Source organism: Chaetura pelagica, unplaced genomic scaffold (assembly GCF_000747805.2).
Source record: "Chaetura pelagica isolate M959 unplaced genomic scaffold, ChaPel_1.0 scaffold3, whole genome shotgun sequence".
Classification (NCBI taxonomy): Eukaryota; Metazoa; Chordata; class Aves; order Apodiformes; family Apodidae; genus Chaetura; species Chaetura pelagica.
Window position 1 is genome coordinate 548,194 of NW_009952974.1, and position 19,238 is coordinate 567,431.

Genomic DNA, 19,238 nt, shown 5'->3' on the forward strand with positions numbered 1-19,238 from the left:
GCTGCTCTAGTTCCATCTCTGCATCATATTGAAAGAGGGTCAGAGTAGGGTAACAAGGTGGCTTGTCAGGGGAGAGGTTAAATCAGCAGGACTCTCATCTGCAAAAGGTATAGCTGAAAGGGCTGTGCTCAAAGCTGAGAAGTGATGAGGGGTGCTGGGAAGTGAATGGTCCATATGTTCTATGTCACCAGAGCACGGGGGCATGGAATGAAATTACCAGACATCAGATTTAAAAAACAGCAAAAGGAAGTACTTTTCCCAGACAGCACAGAGTGAAGCTGTGGAGCTAGTGCTGCAGGATGCTGGGGATTCCAGGGGCGTGGATAGGTTGCGAAGGCCACCATGGGCTGTTAAGTGTAGGACTGATGATAGAGCCTGTGCCACGGGTGGGCTCAGGAAGGGTGCTGGGGGTTTTGCTCTCTGCTTCCTCTGGTGTCACTCTGTGGTTCAGCATCTGCTACGAGTTGCTGTTAGCTCTGTCCAGGCACTAGTCTTGCACTTCTGCAGGCTAAGAAAGCAACAGCAATGTCTCCTGTTTTCCCTGCTTTCACAGGAAGTGCAACAAAATCATGAACCTTCTACAACGGAGGATCCAGCACCACAGGAATCTGACCAAGGAGAATAGCTGACCTGCTGGGATCAGGCTTGCCTGTTGTAGGGCTGCAGCTGAACCTTGGGCAGGTGGGGACACGGCCAAGGACACGATGTTCAGCCTAAATGTTGCCAGAAATGAGGGATATGTCCAAGAGCTGTTCCACGAGGAAGCACAGCAGGTATGTTGGAGAGCTGGTTCCCTTCACAGACCATCTCCAGTGGTCTCTGCACCACCTCCTGGTCACCCCTGTGGCAGGTGTACAGGACTGAAGTAACAAGACCAGCCTTCTTTCTGCTATGTATGCTCAAGGGGCTTTATTTATAAAGGGACAGAGAGGCCTTTGTTTCCAGAGTTGCAATAGGAAAGCTGCACTTTCAGTTCTCAGCTCCTGCAGCTGGTAGAACTCACTGGTGCCTCATACTCCACATGCCTCCTCTAGGAACACTGTGTCTTGATCCCCAGGTCTGTTGGAGATGGCTGTGTGTGATGGGTTAGGCCATCTTAACCTACTCTGTCAGCCCCAGTCTGTCCAGCCTGCTTTGTCATCTCATCTATGAGACTTCTCCGGTGCACTGAGGACCCTGTGTGTCTTGGTGGAGGACTGGACAGGGACAGAAGGAGATGCACAATGTATAAATGCAGGCTCTGTAAAGGACACTTTAAATTTTTTTTTGGCTCATGTAGCATCAGTGTTGGAGTTATTTCACTGAGGCTGAGTAGGATCTTGTTGCTGCTTATCCTACAAGAATATAAACAGGATATTGCAGAGAACCCTCTCTTCCAAGGCCCACGGATCCCAACAGCTCTGCTGCCCCTTCATCTTAGAAGCAACTTGCAGCAAAGTGGTGTCTTAGCAGCTGTTGGTGGCCATCCTACTGTTGGTGTCTGGCTGTTGCACCGCTTCCACAGCCTGCCTGTCAAGTATGGGAGGTAAAACCAAAGGCTTTGCTTTTCTCTAGGTATCTCAAACACAGACCAAGCCCTGGTGGAAGATCCAGCTGTTTGTGTGGGAGCCAGTGCTTTTCGGAACATGGGATGGAGTCTTCACCTCCTGCATGATAAACATTTTTGGAGTGGTCCTTTTCCTGAGGACAGGATGGCTTGTGGTGAGTGAGTGCTGACTTGGTTGGACGTGTGAACAGGCATTTTTCTTCTCACCTCCTTACCTCTTATCTCTGTCACCACCCAGGTGGTTTGGATTCTGTGTATTGTAAGTGGTGAGCTAGTTACATCCTCTGGTATTTGGTAGCATTTCCAAAAGTTCCACTTTTGGAAAACTGAATTGGTCTTTGTAAGTGGTTTTCTATTTTGGCTTTAGGAAAGAAAAAAGAGAGCACAGCAGCCAACCTTGCCAATGAACAGGGAAACCCTGTGCTGTATTGTTGGGATGAAATAACTCCTTTCAGGTAAAGCACGTTGCCACACAGGTCTCTTCCAAACATCTCTGTAATGGAGTCCCTGATGTCTTGACTGGTGATCCTTGGTCGAATGAAATTGTCATTGTTGTGAAAGGGACCTCCACCTGTGGATCTAGAATAGTATCTCTCTGAGGGTTAGAGTCTGGAAAGGTGTCTGTTCCCCTCCTGAAACAAAATGTTGTATTGTCCCTTAAAATTTCCCCTTAGAAGAAGGAAAGCCCCTCCAGGGCCAGGTGGAATTTGAGCTTTGGGCAGAGTTCATGTCACAGGCATGGTGGACATTTTCCAAAAGGAGCAGGAAGACACTTGCACTCTCTTGAAAATGGCTTCACTGGAGGCTTTGAGGGGAGCTGCAGTTGGGGTGGAGAGGTCAGGATGATTTTCCTAGCTCTTTTTTCCTCCTGATCTTATTTCCTCCACGTCTCCTTTGAAAGCAAGTTGCAGCTGGAGTCAACACAAATAAAAACAAAGACAGTAAATAAAAGAAAAACTGAAACAGCTGGAAGTTAGCATAAAAGGGAAGGGAGGAGAAGTCAGGGCTGGCAGAGAGCTCCCTGGCAGAGTACAGTAATTTGTTGAGCTGCTTGTAGAGTCAGGCTTTTGCTATAATTTTCCAGAGCCAGGGGCTGGTGAAGCTTTGCAATTCCAGGAGACCCTAATCTTGCTGAAGTGTTTAGCAGCAGAAAGGCTGCACTAACCCCGTCACGGAGGCTTTTTCTTCCCACTTGCTCTGCTTGCTGTTGTTGCTGTGAGCACAGCCCTCCTTCTTGGTCTTTGTGTTAACCCTTTTTCCTGTGGGACCCACTGGATTGCCCATTACTCAGCTGCTGCCAGGAGGCTGGTGTCACCAGCAGATCCTGGAAGAGCCCAAGGCTATGTCTATGTTTGCATAAGTGTGCCTTTTTTTTTTTAAACTGACGTGTGTCATGTTTATTAACCCTTTTCACCCGAGGGGAAGCTGTTCAAGAAAGAGAACAATTGTCCTTTTAAATAAAGGAGTATCAGGTTGCAGTGGGTTGTGGTGCTGGCCCAGCCAGCAGCTGCTTTTATAGCAAACCTTGGCTCCCTTCCCTGCTGACCAGATAAAGGCCCTGTCAAAGGCAGCGGGATGCTGAACCAAAATAAGATTTTATGATGAAAGGAACATCCTGGATTTGTTTCTGTTGCTTCAGAGAAAAAAACAAGACAGGAAAAAATCTGGGATTTCAACCAACCCCAAGGCTGAGCAGCAGCCCTTTAGGGCTGGTGACATACAAGCCCCATCAAGGCTGGCATGACCTCAGAAATGAGCGAGGTTGGAGGGGAGGGATGTGGAGAGGCCCGTGGCACAGGGCAGGGGAAGGGCAGCCAGGAGGTAACGACGTGCTGGGCACTGGGGAGTTCTCATCGTGCCCTTGGAGTTGCTGCACACCAGGCTGAGCCATCTGTCAGCAGGGGAAGGTGGGCTGGAGCATCAGGGAAAACTTTTGACCCTGGAAAATAAATTACAGCCATGTGTGAGAGGCTTTGGAAGGTCCCAAGTTCAGAAGAGGTGCTTGAGTGCTTTTGGAGGTACTGGACGCCTTCTCTTTCTGAAAATCTGATCTAAATGACAGACCTCAAAAGCAAAGGTGGTGCTGGGCTGTAAAGCTGCCAACAGGGACCTGCAGTTGGGTTTGTTCAGAGGCTTTTGCTCCTCTTTCTCAGTGAGACCATGGCTGGGGCAGCAGCTCCTCTGGGTCCTCCCTCCTCAGGACAGGTTTGGTTGTTTGTTTCTTTTCAGTGGGGCTGAATCCTCTGCACAAAACTCCCCTGAGCACAGGAAGAGCAGGAGCTGCCACTGCTGCACGGCGGGCAGATAAGGGCAGTGTGCTCTGGCTTATGGAAGTGTTATTTATCTTCCACATCGTGCTGCCTTTGGGGGTTTGTTCTTTGGTATCTCACAGTTTGGGAGGATCAGAGCCTTTAAAGGTAAATTAAAGATGAGAAATTAAAACACGAGCTTGATGCTGGTCATAAATTAGCTGTCACAATTCCCAGAGGTTCCCTTTTGCAACTATTTTTGGTTATGAAAGTGTTGGGTTTTTTTACATACACGATTCTAAAACATGTAAATAGGTGGTGATCACCTGCCCGTGGGGGCTGAATCATGGTTTGACCTTGTTCTTTTTAAACCAGAGGAGAAAATCACTGATCCATGTAGGAACCCAGTGATTGAGCAGAACCTTATAATGCAAATGTCTGTCCAGCCCCAAGATGAGGCAGGTCTTCTTCAGAGGGGCATTAATAGGGTCTGTAAATTTGGAAATCAATTACATTAATTAGAGAAGTAGGGGGTGTGTGCTTTTTCTTTTAATCTGTGATGACTCTGGATTCATTGTTCACTAGTGAGTAGGAGCAGGTAGGTCCTTTTTCTGTCTTGACTGATTTTCATGGTGTGAGTTGATATTTATTGTGGTGTGATGTTTTATTTTATTTTATTTTCTCCATTCCAGGGAAACACTGGCATTGTAATGGGCATGTTTCTGGTGTCCTTTGTCATCCTGGTTGCCCTGGTGACAGTCTTGTCTGGAATTGGGGTGTGTGAGAAGTGCAGCATTGGAAGTGGAGGAGTCTACTCCATGATTTCTACTGTCCTTGGAGGTCAAGTAGGGGGGACCATTGGCCTCCTGTATATTTTTGGCCAGGTAATGAAAAAAAAAGTTGCTGAAAGAAAATATAGAAACTTTGCAATTCAGATATTAATCTTGTGCTTTCCTACCATGGGAAAAAAAAAAATCTGAGTAATCCTCCAGGATGCTGGGCAACTTGGGAGAGCACCACGGGGAACATTTCGCCCCACTTGGCTCCCCAGGAACAAGCCTGTGCTTGGTGATACCCTGCCTGGTATGGGGCACGATGGTGGAGGAAGGGGGTGTCTGAACAAGCCAACAGTGCAGGGCATGCCCTCCCATCCCAAATTGCCCCCATTGCCAGGACATGCCTTTGCTGGGGAGAGGCTTGAGTTAAAGCAAAGCGGGAGAGGCCAGAGTGGCCACCCAAAGCACAGTGAGGGCTGTGGGCGGGCAGGTTGGCCTTGGCAGGCTCCCTGAGCCCTTAGGGACTGGGCAAGCCTTGGCTGCTTCTCTGCTGGAGCCAGCAGGAGTGGAGATGGTATGGGAGGAGAGCTGGGCAGTGACAGGAACCACAGCTAATTGACTTCTTCAGATCCAAAAGTCGTAGTTCTGGGTTTTCTGGAAGGCCCCAAGGAGCCATCGTGGTGGTGAAGCACTAAAATGCTTAAGTATGAAACATGAAGAATGGAAACTAATCTCTTAAACCTGCAGTAACTTAACCCCCTCCCCCATAAAGATCTTATGAATAGTATAAAATTTGGTGAGCTGAGAAGCATTTTTATTGGGATTTGTTTTTAACTGACTGGCTTGCAACCATCTCCGAAAACCCTTAAAAAACCCCCCAAACCGAAAATAAATCCCCTCTTCTCCTTTCACTCCAGATTAAAAGCAAGTGTCCATAAAATACAAACTGAACACAGTTACAAGCCAAGATATGGAAATGGGCCACACATGAGAATCCTTCCTGTCATATTTTCCACTCTCCCTCTCCAAGGGGACCCTGTCTGGGAAAGCAATCAGGTTGCAGCCTGTCCTGAGGGTCATAAAACCCAGGCTGCAGCAGCTCTGGCCCCTGCCCCTGCCCAGGCACCCAGTGTGCACGGGGGGCTGTGGGGTGGGAGCTGGCAGCTGGCTTAGGAACACCCTGCCTGCTGCCAAAAGTTGATGCCTTTCCCTTCTCTTTGGCTGTGCTTTCTGTCCCCCGTATTTGGCATCAGCTGCCGGCTGCTCTGCTGCTACAAGGTGCACTCAGGGTGATCCCGGCCAGAAATGGGGCATATTCCCCATTCCCTGGTCTGATGGGCAAGTTGGGAATGACCTGGGGGTGGGGATAGGGCAGGGCAAGTGCTGCTGATGCCTTGGGAGGTGAGAGGTAGCTCAGGGCCCTGTAGCTGTTGCAGAGATGGATTATGCTGTATCAGGCAAAGTGAGCTGAGACCCTGGGTGGGTTTTGCTGTCCTCCTGAGCTCCAAGGGAGAGGCTTAACCAGATTGCCCCAAATGCTCCTGCACGTGTCTACTAGGTCCTGTGGAGATCAGCAGGTGTTCAGACATGAGGCCAGGGGTTGGTGCTCTTCTCTGCAGTCTGCTTTCCTGGTGTGGTTTGCAGTAAGAACCACCTGTGCAAGCAGAGGTTTCCTAGAACTCAGTTCTGATTTCAAGACAGGTAGTTCATGAGAAACCAGCCTGCTGGGCCCTGGCCATAGCTGTGTGTGGAGCAGCAGGATGTCTGTGGGCACCTGGCCCCTATGTTCTGATGCTCTTGGTTCATCAGAACAAAGTCTTCAAAGATGCTTATGGTGCTGAGGCTCTCTGCTCCCTTCAGTGCCCTTCTTGCATGTTGCCATCCCTGGCATGAGAGGAAACACAAATGATTTAGTCCAGAAAACGTCACTCCTTCAAACACTGATGTTGGTCAGGGACAGGGAGGTGGGGTTAGGCAACACTTCTTGCTTTCTCCAGGGCTTTTCTTCATCTGAGAGGTGAGAACTGCACCTGATTTTAATGTGTTTGCTAGAATTAGATTCTGTTTGGGGTTTTTGACTCCAGGTCTCAAGTGCAGTTTTTGTGGGTGCTCCAAGTGTGGGGACTCAAGTGCTGGACCAGTGCTGGGGTGTTGTCTTCTGCTAGCTCAGGAGGGACCTGGTTTCCAGAGAAGGCAACCACGTAGGACTTGCTCAGTGGTGGTGTAGACCATGCAAAACACAAATAAACAAGAATATATCCACTAATTTGGGGACTATCCTGCAGAGTCGGAGGCCCTTCTGGTGATTACATTTGTGGTGGGGCTACCAGCAAGGAGAGAGACTTTTAGGGTGCATTCCACCTGCTCTGTGCTGGGTGTCTGCCTTGGGGGAAAGTGAAACCTCCTCCAGAATCTCCAAGTTGTCCACCTTGCTTGCTGAAAACTGCAAGTGAACCCGCAGGTTCTTGCCGAGATATCAGCTGGTGGGAATTGCTGGAGGGAAATATCCTGCTATTTAGGACTGCTGCCCTGTAGTGAGGTTGGAGGCCTGGCCCTGTGCTGCAGGGTCCTGTCCTGCAGCCTCTCAGCCTCCCAGGCCAGAGCTCAGGCCCTGCCTTGCAGCAGGACAGACAAAGGGGCATGGCTTGCACAATGTGCTCTCCTCAAAAGTGCAGGCTCCGTTCCAGCAACGAGATGGGAAGCCAGAGAAACATCAGACTTGACGTCCAAACTGAACACCGAGTTAGGAATAACCCCCAGGATGCAGTGCAAGGGGGAAGCATATGGCCATTCAACAAGCAGGTGGTGAACTGGGACCCTTTCCTTCAGAGAAACAGAAGAATGGAAGAAGCTTGGAGGTGGATTCATCCTTTTCTCCCTCGGAGAAGCCAGTGTGGTTTCCCCTAGAGGGTAAATTTTGAAGCCAGTGGGAAGCTGCTGGGCTGCTGGCCCTGGCACCCAACCCCCCTGTAGCTGGGCAGTAGGTGTGCAGCCCGGGCAGGGTGCTGCCTTACAGCAATCAGGGCCAGGCCCTGCAGGCCAGAGTAGCATTAAAGATTGTCTTGGGGCAGCAAATGTCTGTCAGAACAGAGACCTCTCAGCCCAGCCTTGGGGCTGAGGGTGGGCAGCCCTTGTCCTCCCGTGAGGCACTCACAGAGCTCTGTCCTCCAGTGCGTTGCAGGTGCCATGTACATCACTGGCTTTGCAGAATCCATCGCAGACCTGCTGAGCCTCAGCAACATCTGGGCAGTGCGTGGGATCTCCCTGGCTGTCCTGCTGGGCCTGCTGGGGATCAACCTGGCCGGGGTGAAGTGGATCATCAGGCTCCAGCTCCTGCTGCTCTTCTTGCTGGCTGTCTCAACGCTGGACTTTGTCATTGGGTCCTTCACTCACCTTGATCCAGGTAAAACTGGGGGTTCATCACATTGAAGTCTCAGGAGACATTAATCCCTTGAGGCCTTCTCATGTGTCTTTATGCAGAGGTAGAGTTCAGTGCTTCCACATTTGCCTCCTGTCCCTTTGGTACCCATCTTTTTGAGGTAACCTGTAATTTTGCAAGGACTAAGTATTTTCAGAGCCTGATTGAAGATGCCTCACTAACTTTGGTGTTTAACCTCAGGAACTGAGCTCTCAATATGTGCCCTTCTTACACTTGCACTGTACTCAGAGGTTTTCCAGTGTAGCTGCATTTGTAGTTGTTCTTTGCAGCCTTCTGCTGTCTATCTGTGTGTTAAGCATCGTGCCCACGAAAACGGAGGATTGCGACTTTGATTTAAGGAGATTTTTCTCCCCAGAGTCCCCTGAGGTCATTCAGACCCCACGGCTGTGCCACCAGCGCTGGCCTTGGGCTGGACACCTGGATTTGCTGCCCAGAGCCGTGCTGGGGACCCAAGGCTGGAGCTGGGTGGGCTGGGGCAGGCGGCTGCTGGGGTTTCAAGGAGCCCTGGGTGCAAGTCTCTGTTGACCTTCCCCAACCTGACTTCAGCCTGCAGCTGTGGCTCCAGCTAGGGCAAGGCAGAGACTGAGGGTTCCCACCTGCAGCCCTGCTTGCACCCCAAGACCCCTTCCCCTCCCTCCATCCTCATCCCAAGAGGTGTCAGCAGGGAAACACACCTCAAGGCACAGGGAGCTGGAGCAGAAGGGCGTCCATGGGTGCCACAGTGGCCGCTCCAGCAGTAACCAAGTGTAATTAGCTGAGTAAACAGAAGGTGTCACCTTCTTCTTGGCTTCCCTTGTGTCCAGCAGCACCTTAGGGGGTTGCGAAGGACCTGCTAAAGTTGGTTGAAAGGAAAGATCCTGGGTTTTGAGCTAGAGTCTCAGGTGAGATGCGGGTGCTGGCAGCGCGATGGTGCGGCCTCTCTTCACACCACTGTTCTGTGCTGCCAGGATGGTGTGAGGGGACACTGGAAGCTGCTGCACCAGCAGCTGCCCCTTGATGGGAGACACAGCCTTGTGGGAAGGTGCTCATGTTTTCTGCTGGGCACGTAGGAAACCCCCCAAGTGAAGGGAAGGTCTCAACAGACACTTGCGAACGAGAACAAAGCGAGGATGGTTGTGCTTGGTGTGGTGTGTGAGCAGCTGACCTGCTCCCAACAGCTGCATTTCATAGGAAGTTGTTTTCTAAAGGAAATGGTGAGGGGTGGGGGGCGGAGGGGTGTTGCGTTTCGGTTGTGCTTGGAGCAGGCCATTCATGTGAGCTTAGGGACCTTTCTATAATTGTAGAGTGAAAACGAATACTCGGGGTTGAGACCTGATGGTAGGAAAGTGAACATGGGACCAGGAGGAGAGAATTAAAGGAAAACAAAAGCAGGAAACATGCCCAAGTTGAGGTCCATGTAGTTTTCATTTATATCCTCCACTGCCTTGGCACTATGTCATTTTCTCCTGACAGAAAATAGAGAAAGGAAAGGAGGTGGTTGAGCATTGTAGATGCTGCCATTTAGCTGTGGCTGGCTAAAGAGAGGAGTGTTTCCAGTGCATGGAAGAGCACTGGGCTGATGGTGACCATGTCCAAGCCATGGGGTACTCCAGTACCCCAGAGTGGTGCTGGCTGCACGGTGGGACCTGTGGCCATAAGGCTGTGGGCTTCTCTGCTTTTACAGACTGCTTCCAAGTGAGAGAACTGTTTCCAGCCAGGCTGAACGGTTGGTTCCTCCCCAGTCCTGCATTTCCCCAGAAGGCCTCTGAGTGGTGTGTCAGCACCAACGGTGAGTCCTGGGCTTCAAGAGCTTCCTCACTCTGCCTTGCACGCTCTCTGCACAGCGTGGATGGATGCTTGTCTCTTGGGTGCAACTGCACCCCGCAGCAAAGCATCCCTGCTGCAAGGGACCTGCAGGTGTGGGTGAAGCTCCATCCTCACCACCTGGCTGATGGCAATGGTGGGGTACAGTGCATCTGAGCCCAGCACCCAGGGGGCCCATATGAGACCCCTTTGAGGATGGCAGTCAACTGATCAGCTCTCCACAGCCCCCATGTGTGTGGAGTTGTTTTGGGTTTGGTTCTGTGGCTGCAGTGGTGACTGAGATGTGAAGGGCAGCGTGTGCGGGGAGAGGTGATTTTTGAGGATGGACCTGTGAGCTGGAAAGATTTCAACTGACATCCTGTCTGGATTGCTGCCTTAGTTTGTGACAGACTTATGGGGTTGCAGTCCACAGCCTCAGGTCTCGGGCTCTGAATCTGTAAAATGGACCTTGTGCAGTCATCCTGCCTTTGCTGCTCCTGCCATGACAGCCTTCTCCCTCCCCGAACATTCCCAAGTGCTGTGCACATACCAAAGGACTGCGCATCTGCCAAGCAGCAGTCATTTGGGTTTAAATAGTCTCCAGGAATGCCTGTCCATCTTGAAGGTCTTAAACGGCTGCCTTTGTGTGGTTGCTCTGGGTGGAGTCCCCTGCTCTTCTCCCCATTCCCTCAGCTCACACCCAGGCACACACCAAGTCGGGTATTGTCCAAGCACTCACTCCCTTCCTGTGGTTTGCCTCTATTTTTAGTCTGAGGATGGAGCATGTTTACACAAAAGGGGGCTTCTCAGCAGGGCTTCCCACTGGTTTTTCTCCCTCCTCCCTCCCCCCCCGCCTTTTTTTTTCCCCTTTCTCTATTGCTGGGACTTGCTCCTGCTCCAAGAGCCAGCCAGGCTTCTGCAGCCGGGAGCTGGGGCTGGAGGAGCTGAGGGACTCCAGCAGACAGGGAATACTCTGAGCAGTTTATCCCAGATGCTGTCAATCCCGCTGGGACTGCAGGCAGGCCTGCCTGCTCCCTGCCAGGCTGCCTGTCCCTCTGCCTGACCCCGAGGGCTTTTGCGTCTTCCCACAGGCTGCCTGCAGGGTGGGGTGGGACTGTATCTCTGCTTGGAGTTCATCCTAATTCCTCCCCTTGGCTCTGGCTGGCGCTTCCCTGGGGAGGGTCACGGTCCCAGGCTGGGACCTTGGCCAGGGGTGGGTAGCGAGGAGAGAGGCTCCCTGTGCTGTCTCAAAACTGGTCTTGTTGAGCCATCTCTGGCTACTCACCTGAAAGTTCAGTTCCACCTCCAGTAACCAAGCCCCCTGTGCTCCTTCCGTGGGACCAGAGACGTCCATATTTTCTCTCCCGAGGCACAGCAGCTGTTTTTACCAAACCTAACAGGAGAATTGCAAGCACGCTGAGCTCGACTCCCCGACCCACAACCAAGACCCAGCACTTGCTGCACAGTTCCCTGGCAGCAACGCAGGGTTTTCCTGGCTTGTATCAATTTGCGTTTTAACTCAGGGGCTCCAACCTCAAAATTATTCTGGGGGAAGCAATGAATGTGAAGGAGATGATGCTCCTCTCCATGACCAGCTCCTCAGAACGGCATGTGAAACTTTTTGTCCTCTTCACGTCCCGAACATTAGAGTCACGGAAAAAGAAGATAAGCCTGCCGTTAATGCCCACTCTTTTATTTTCCTAGCATATCTCTGCTAATTTTTGTGCAGGGTGACTCCCAAATACTCCCTTTCAATCAGGCGCCTGCTTTCCTGTTTTGGCAGAGGCTCTCAGGTGCCCTGGTAAAGCAGAGTGGCCGTGGGAGCACGTTCGGGGGGGGAAAGGCTGGTGTTAATTTGGTTGTGCTTTGTTGGGGAGACGAAAGGAACTGCAACAAAGGTGCCTGACAACAGCCTCTTAAATGCCTGGGGAAAAATAAATACATTATTTTGTTGAGGATTCAACAATTGGATCCCCTTGGGTTGGGACCCCCTCCCTGTTCTGCAGCAGATGGTGCCACGTGGCTGGAGTGAGCTGAGCCCTTCTCCTCTGGGCTGGAAACCCAGAGCGTTTCTCAGGGATGCAGGGAGGTTTGAAAGGTGTGTTGCTGTCAGGGTGCTGCTTCTTGGGATTATTTTCTATGCAAACCACATCCTTTATGTCACCCCCTTGGGCTTTAGCTTCTCAAAGCTGCTCACACAGAGCCCAGAAAACTCATTTATCATCCTCACTTCTTCCTCCAAGGGTGAGTCCTGTGAAGGATTCATCCCCCTCTGGGTGTTCTGCTGATGCTCTTCTGTGGGTACCACTAGTGAGGAGCTGTGGGGGATGAGCTTTGCCTGGGACTGCCCCACCAGACAGGGAAACTAGAATTGTTGAAGTGATTTATGTATAGAAATACTCTGGTGTTGTAGAGATCCCTCAAACGGTGCCTCGGGGGCTTTGATGGATTGAATTAATTAAATGCATTCCCACATATTTAATATGAAAGTGATTAAAGCCTCCTAATCAGGGGGTTTTGCTTGGCTCTGAGCGGTTTTATTTTAGTTTTGGGCACGAGGGGTGTGCCCCAATTTCAGAAGAGAGGGTGCAGGAAGGATGTGTGTGTCAGAAGATGATCTGCAGCTAATCCCAGAGGCTTTATCCAGGCTGATTGCTGACTTCCTGGCCTGAGACACATCTGGAAACTGGCATCAAATTCCAAGCAGAAATCACCCGGCAGCAGAGAAAAAAAAAATCCCACTTTGCTACCGAGCAAGGTAGACACCGTGGTGAATAAAAGCAGGAGGCTGCTAATATGCTCTTTATTTATTAAAAACCATGGGGTTGCTTTCTCCAGGTTTTTCCAATTATAGTGCATTCAATTGCCCTGACATCACTCTTGAGCCAGGGCCAGCCTATTCAACAGTCTGGCGAAGACATTTATTAACTGGTTACCTGCCAATTGTCTGGGCTAGGAGCTGGGGGACAGATGTGTTTTGAAAAGTGATAACATTGTTAGGGGCCTTATTTAGATAGTGAGAGGAAAGCTACCCTGCTCTGTCCAGGCTCTCTGAAGTAGGCATTTAAAGCAGTTTATTTAAAATAAATAAATAAATAAAACCCCATCAGTTGAAATGTAATTTTGCTTCATGGTTGTGCTCTGCCACTCTGTCTGTAGGTGGGTTTTTGTGGTGTTTCCTTGCTGAAGGACACCTGCCAGTAGGATTTGGTAGAGGAGCAGTGGTCTCTCCTGGTGGTAGATGCTTGAGGTGTTGCTACAGCTCATGATGGGGCTGGCATCCCTGTGTCTCTGCTCTGCTCAGGCCAGATGGGATTTCTGAGCCCACCACCCTGAACCATCTCCCAGGAGGTGGGTAAGGGGGAGGGCAGCAGAGGTGAGGGTCTGCAGGTCCCTGCCCTCCTGTACCCAAAAGCATCTACCTGCTTTTAGAAATTCCCAATAATGAATCCTCTGTTGCATCCTTGGGGACTCTGCTCTAGCCACAGCTATCTCAGGCTAATCCCAGTTTCCTGAAGCTAAAATTCACTGATTTGGGTGTCTTGAGAGCATGGGGACCAGCTGATGTCCTTCTTTCACCTTAATCCACCTTGCTTGGAAGACCTCTTGTGCTCCTCTTCTCCAGGCTGTGCCACCCGAGTGGCCACAAGGGTCATAGGAGTGATCTGCTCTCTGCTCCATCCTGCTGAGGAGGAGGAGGGTCCTGGCCTCTTTTGACACCCTAAAAAATGCCACTGCATGCTGTGGTGAGGGCCGGGCTGGCCTGAGTCCACCTGTGGAGCAAGAGAGGTTTTGCTTATGTTGCTACAGGTTTAAACTTGCTTAAGGGGTAACGCTGCTCCTCATTTTCACAGGAGATTTTGTACAGGGTTGATACAACTTTTAATTTCTTTGCTGTTTCCCTGCAAGGCAGCACTAAGCTCATCTTCCTAGAGCTTGTAAATAAACCCTGGAATACCAGAGCTGGCTTTGTCCCCTGCTAGACACTACCTTGGCATGGGCTTTTCCCACCTGCTCCTCCTCTCTATTCAGCAGCAACATGTTTAATGCCAGAGACAGAATAGAACCAACTAGCTCAAAGAGGATACAGATCATCTCGTAATCTCTCCATCCATCTCTCCCCATTGCTGTGTTTAAATGGGACAGCTTTATTTAATTGCATTGATTCCCCCCCCAACACTTTTTTTGGTGCCACTGCATAATTGTTTTCAAATGATGAAGATATTTTACCTCCTCTTTTTTTCTTTTTTTTTTCATTCCCCTAGTGTTTAATTCCAGTCACAGTTCAGCTGTGCCCTGAATCAGCTTTCCTTATTTAGGGATTTAATTTATGAAGATAATTTGTAGATATTAGATTCTGTCTCCAGCCGCTTCACTTCTAGTTCACATTCCTCTTTGCGTAGGACGTGGGTCCTTATCTACATCTCCTCTTCTCTGCTGGCTTGTGTTAACAATTTTTGGCCTTTTTTGGCTATAGGTAAGAGATTTTAGCCTGGTTGTACCTTCACAGGCCTGGATGATGGACTGGTCAGTCTTGCTGGTTTTCTTTTCTACTAAAAGAGGAAAAGCATTAACTGAAAAATGTGATTTTTGTAAGGGAAAATGTGTTCTCTGATTGAATGAAATTGCTATTTTCTAACAAACAAACAACCAAAACCCTTTTAGGAGACAATATCTTGCTCAACCTTTCCAAAATCAAACAATGATTGATTTCCAGGTTGATTTGCAATCTGAAACTAGACTTGAAGTTGTGGAGCTGTTTGTGTCCTACAGAGGGTAACGAAAACCTCCCAAAAATAAAATGAAAATATTATTTTGGACAAAGAATTAAAAAAAAAATAATCAACAAAAGGAATAGTTTTATTTTGAAATACCATTATCATCTGGATAATATACCTGTAACTTGGAAATATGGGATACTCTGTTCATGAGTATGGCAGAAGACCCTCTAGACCATGGCAGAAGACTCTGGACCGTGTCAGGGTCTGGTGGTTTATGTTACATTTTGGTTAATTGCTTTCTTTTGAACGATGGGGATTTGATTGACATGGATTGGGCTTTTTCCAAGCAAGACATGGAGTAGCTCTGAGTTAGAGGGGGAGGCCACTCCAAGGAGGCTGAAGGACGTGTGTCACCACTGCTGCCACTCAGCTGCCGTTCATCTTCCTCCAATTATTGAGCCTTGACACAGCATAAAATCTGATTTCTCAAGGCTGGGTTTTCTCATCAGAGAAGTTCTGCAGAGCTGGGGACTCTGGGTGTGACTTCCAAGAGCTACCACTCTGTCATTAGGATTAATAACCCATTGATGCAAGCTCTTTTCCTAGAAAAAGGACAAAAGGACGTTTTGCTTCTTGTCCTCTTTGTAATGAATAAAGCCATTTTCCCTGGCTGGTTTGAATGCTGCTGAGGGAGCCAGGTAGTGGTTACCACATCAAAAAATAAAATAGTAGTGGAAGGATTTTATATATTATGGCAAGTCTGGTACTTAGCATTAAATGGTATAAAACATAAGTAGACTTTATGAAGTTGAAATACCCACATTAAAATAGCTTCCTTTTTTATTTTTTTTTCTCTCCTACCCAAAATTTCAGCTTTTCCACCTGCAGAGAATTTTTTTTTTCAAAAATTAACTAAAATCCACCAAGCTGTAGAGACAGAGTAAGTGCCAAATAGCTCTACTAGCTACTTCCACAGGTGCATTCCTGACTTTTCCTTTATTTAAACAGTGCCAAGGTGCTGGGCTTTGGTAATGAGGAGCTGCCCATGTAGGTGCTTACAGGCTTTGTGTGTGCTCTGGTGTACACCAGTGGTTTTCCACTTCTCCATCCTCCCAAGAAGATGAGGTGGAGATACAGCAGGCACACAGGGAGTTGGGCAGAAATTAGCAGTTCTTCCCACCCAGCCCAGTCCCACAGGAGACTGCTTCATGATCTGAGAGAGGTGACAGTATCCTGCAAATGAAAATTGCTGCATTAGCTAAAAATGAATGTTGGGGACAGATTTATGCAGCTTCCTTCTTTGAATCCTGCCTTTTGTGCTGTTTTTAGCCATTGGCCAGCACCTGTTATCTCAGATGTGTTGGCTTTAGGGAGAAGAGGATGCTTGTGACTTGATGGCTCTTGTGCCTGGGGTGCTTCATGAGATCAGGGATGGAGTGTGAGTGTATTTATTGAAGGGGAGGATTTACCTGAGGGACAGGATGGAAATGTTTGGGTTTGTCACAGATGCAAAGGACTCATGGTCCCTGAGAGGTTTTTTTGCAGGTTTCCTCAAGCAGATCACCCCCTGCCACTTCTGCTCTAGGCTTTCTCACTCACTTGAGGGTTTTCAGTGCACAAACCCCACAGTCCTCCATGCCTCCCACCTCTTTCTGAGAGCATCCTTGGGCAGGCCAGGCTGCCTAAACCCCAAGCAGCTTGAGAAGAGGTCACCTGCTGCCCCTGGGGACTTGGAAGAAGAACAAGACAAGTGAGTGCTTTCTCCCCCATGGCACTGTCAGTCTTCATGCTTGTTAATTTGTCTGCTCAACTGAGAAATATTTTTGCAGGGGGGTGATTCATCACCCTGCAGCAAGGTTACCACCATCAGTGATGCCTGTCTCTGTGCCAGCACTGGACATGTGATCTGAATGCCCTGGTTTTGTCCCTGCTGGCAGTGGCCGGCACGGACAGGTGTGGTGGAGGCTGGTTTTTGGGAGAGGGTTAATGGTGGGATCCCTCGGAGCTCGTGGCAGCAGGAAGCTGTATTGTGTGTTAACTTTAAACAGGAGGTTTGGGAGATCAGCTCTGGAGCAGAAAACAGGGGCTGGGGAGGAACAAACACTTGCTGCTTCAGAAGGGCGGTGATTTCCTTTCGGGTAAACACGTCATTAATCTCAGGGAGCACATTCTTTTCCATCAGAAGATAAGAGATTTGAGTTGCCTTTCTCAGGGCCTTGGCCTTTTCAGATTTTTTTAACTGTGGCTTTTGCTCCTTCAATTACTGACTTTACATAATCTCTCATTTTGGGTTTGCCAGGCTTATTATGGGTTCAGAGAAGGTCTTGAGCAAGGGAACTCCTTTCCTTCTTTCTTTAAAATTTCTCTGATCCTTCCTCCCCCCTCCCTTGCCTTTTTTTTTTTCCCCCTAAAACTTGTATCTATTTTTTGCTACTCACAGCTCTGACGAATTTGAAACGTCAATGTGCTGTTCATCCTAATCTACGAAACCATCCCCAGTGCTAATGATAAAATAGGAGCTTATTTGTTCACCACAAGTGGAAAAAATAGCAATGGGCTCCTCTCCCTGCCCTTCCCAAGCTGCCTGGTGCTGCTCAGCTTTGGTTTGGCATTTTTTTTGGATGCTGCTTGCCATGGCCAGCGAGGCACGGGGAGGTGCCAGCTGTGGCACCCAGTGCTTTGTTTTCAGCTGGCACTGTCCTGCCTTGTGTGGAGATGGCAGTGACAGAGCTGCTGCTTTCACTGCTCCTGCCTGTGGCTCAGGGTCTGTGATGGCTCCTTTGACAGCAAACCTGATAACCTGGTCTGGTGGGAGGTGTCTGTGCCCATGAAGTTGGCTTAGAACTAGATGATCTCTAAGGTCCCTTTCAATGCAAACCAAGCTAAGATTCTATGAAACTGGGATTTAGGGATGAAATTACAGAGGAAATTTATTCCCTTCCTGTTTGTTTCTTTTCTCCTCTTCTTCCCAGTACTTTGTGCTCAGGGCTGTCAGCAGTGGCGTGGGTTGGGGTAGAGCTGAGGAGCTCCTCTCTCAGTGCCATCTCTCAGTGCCCTGGCAGCTCGAGCAGATGCTCTGCAGTCTTTCTGCATGGATCTGTCAGTGTGGCCACGTGCCATTGTGTTCGTTGTGTAATAGCTGCATTTTCCTCGCTGCATGATCGTTGTCCTACATGTATTCAACACAGAAATTCCTCTCTGTTTTTTCTTCCACCTAGTTTAAGACTCCCAAAGCAGAAGGTCTGAGGCTGTGGGAGCTGTCAGCAGATATGTTGTGGTTCTGAGGACTGAGGTGAACCCAAGGCATGAACCCAGAGGACTGGTGACATAGAAAAAACACCATCTTGTCCTCTGATCACCTCCAGCACTGCTTCCCTCTTGCTGTTTTCCTTCCCAGCCTTTCCATGTTTTTCTTATACACATCTACCTCTTCCTGCCCTGTGCTGGGCTGGTATCAGGGTAATGTCTGGGAGCAGCGATGGAAGTGTTGGGACTTGCCTGGGGGAAAAAACATGGGGAGAACCTCAGGAGCTGGAGCTGGGTTGTTGCAAAGGCATGTCTGCAGATGCAGCCCAGCCTTGGAAGAGCGTTGGAAATGTGATTGTTCCTGTTGGTGTTAAACAAGCCCAAACACAGGAAGCCAAGCATGTGGGGCTTGCGACTGCACTGCTTTGGTTTATCTCATCCTTTTGGGAAACGTGGCTCAAGTGTTATTCATGGCCCTGGTGCCCTCTTCATGCCTCTTTGATGATGCCAACCTGCTGGAGAGGTGCAACATTTCGATGACCTTCCTTGGGTGCTCTGTGTGGCATTGCTGGGCTGGCTGTGGTCAGCGAGGCCCATGTCATTCTCCAGCATGTATGAGTACCCCCTTAGCTGGGGAAGCCTGGAACTGACAGGAGCCTGGCTGTGTCAGTGCAGAGCACTGTTCAGAGCTGTTGTGTCAGAGAATTCTGTGAGGCTTGTTGCCTCAAGTTAAGTTTCAGCATTTGCATTGTGCAGGGTGAGGGGTGTGGAGGTTGGATGACGTTCATGGCTTTGTGTCCATCTCTTTGTATCCACAGTTTCTCTGTGGTGGTTGATCCTGTGTATCTGCAAGTGCACTCTGAGATGCCCAAAAACCTGGTGATGGTGGTGCTTTGGTATTGAAGTGCAGCTTTGTTAAAGCTGGGCACAAGTATCCCTTGATGAGAGAAGATGCTGTTCTTATATGGTAGGCTGTGGGTAGTAAGTACACTTTGGTGAGTGGTGACCACCAGACTGTCCATGGATGAGCTTCTTCTGTGGGCAGGGGCTGAATTAGTGTTGCAGGGGCTTTTGGAGGGAAAATTTCAATCCTTCCCTGCTGTAGAGCACTTTGAACTGTATAGAAATCAGTTTGGTTTAGGCCACCCAACAGTCATCTGATAGACCACAACTTCTGCGAGTTACTAGCCTGACAGGGCTTGACTTGCCCACCAGGGAGTTAACAGCTCAGAGCTCCTGGGTTTGTACCTTGCACTCAGCTAGGAGTTTGGAGGAGAAAATACAAGCCTGTGGCTGGTGAGGCATGAAACTTTATCTTACTGCAGAGGTGTGTGTTCAGATGAGGATGGCAGCTGTAGGGTCAGGCTGTGAGGACCATTCCTGTTTCCTCCATGCTGCTGTGCCCAGGTACCTCCAGCAAGAGGACCTCACTCCTGGCGTTGACTTGGCCTGGTGTCCAAAAGAAATTACTGATTTTCA

At 49.4% G+C, this 19,238-nt stretch overlaps 1 protein-coding gene across 1 annotated transcript in view; it reads left to right on the forward strand.

Moving 5' to 3' along the window:
* The first annotated feature begins 704 nt into the window (after window positions 1-704).
* Window positions 705-19,238, forward strand: part of SLC12A8 (solute carrier family 12, member 8) — a 48,248-nt gene continuing 29,714 nt past the window's right edge. The window contains exons 1-4 of the mRNA XM_009996213.1: window positions 705-773; window positions 1,555-1,701; window positions 4,488-4,679; window positions 7,743-7,974. Coding sequence (XP_009994515.1) covers window positions 705-773; window positions 1,555-1,701; window positions 4,488-4,679; window positions 7,743-7,974 — 640 coding nt within the window. The remainder of the gene's footprint in view (window positions 774-1,554; window positions 1,702-4,487; window positions 4,680-7,742; window positions 7,975-19,238) is intronic.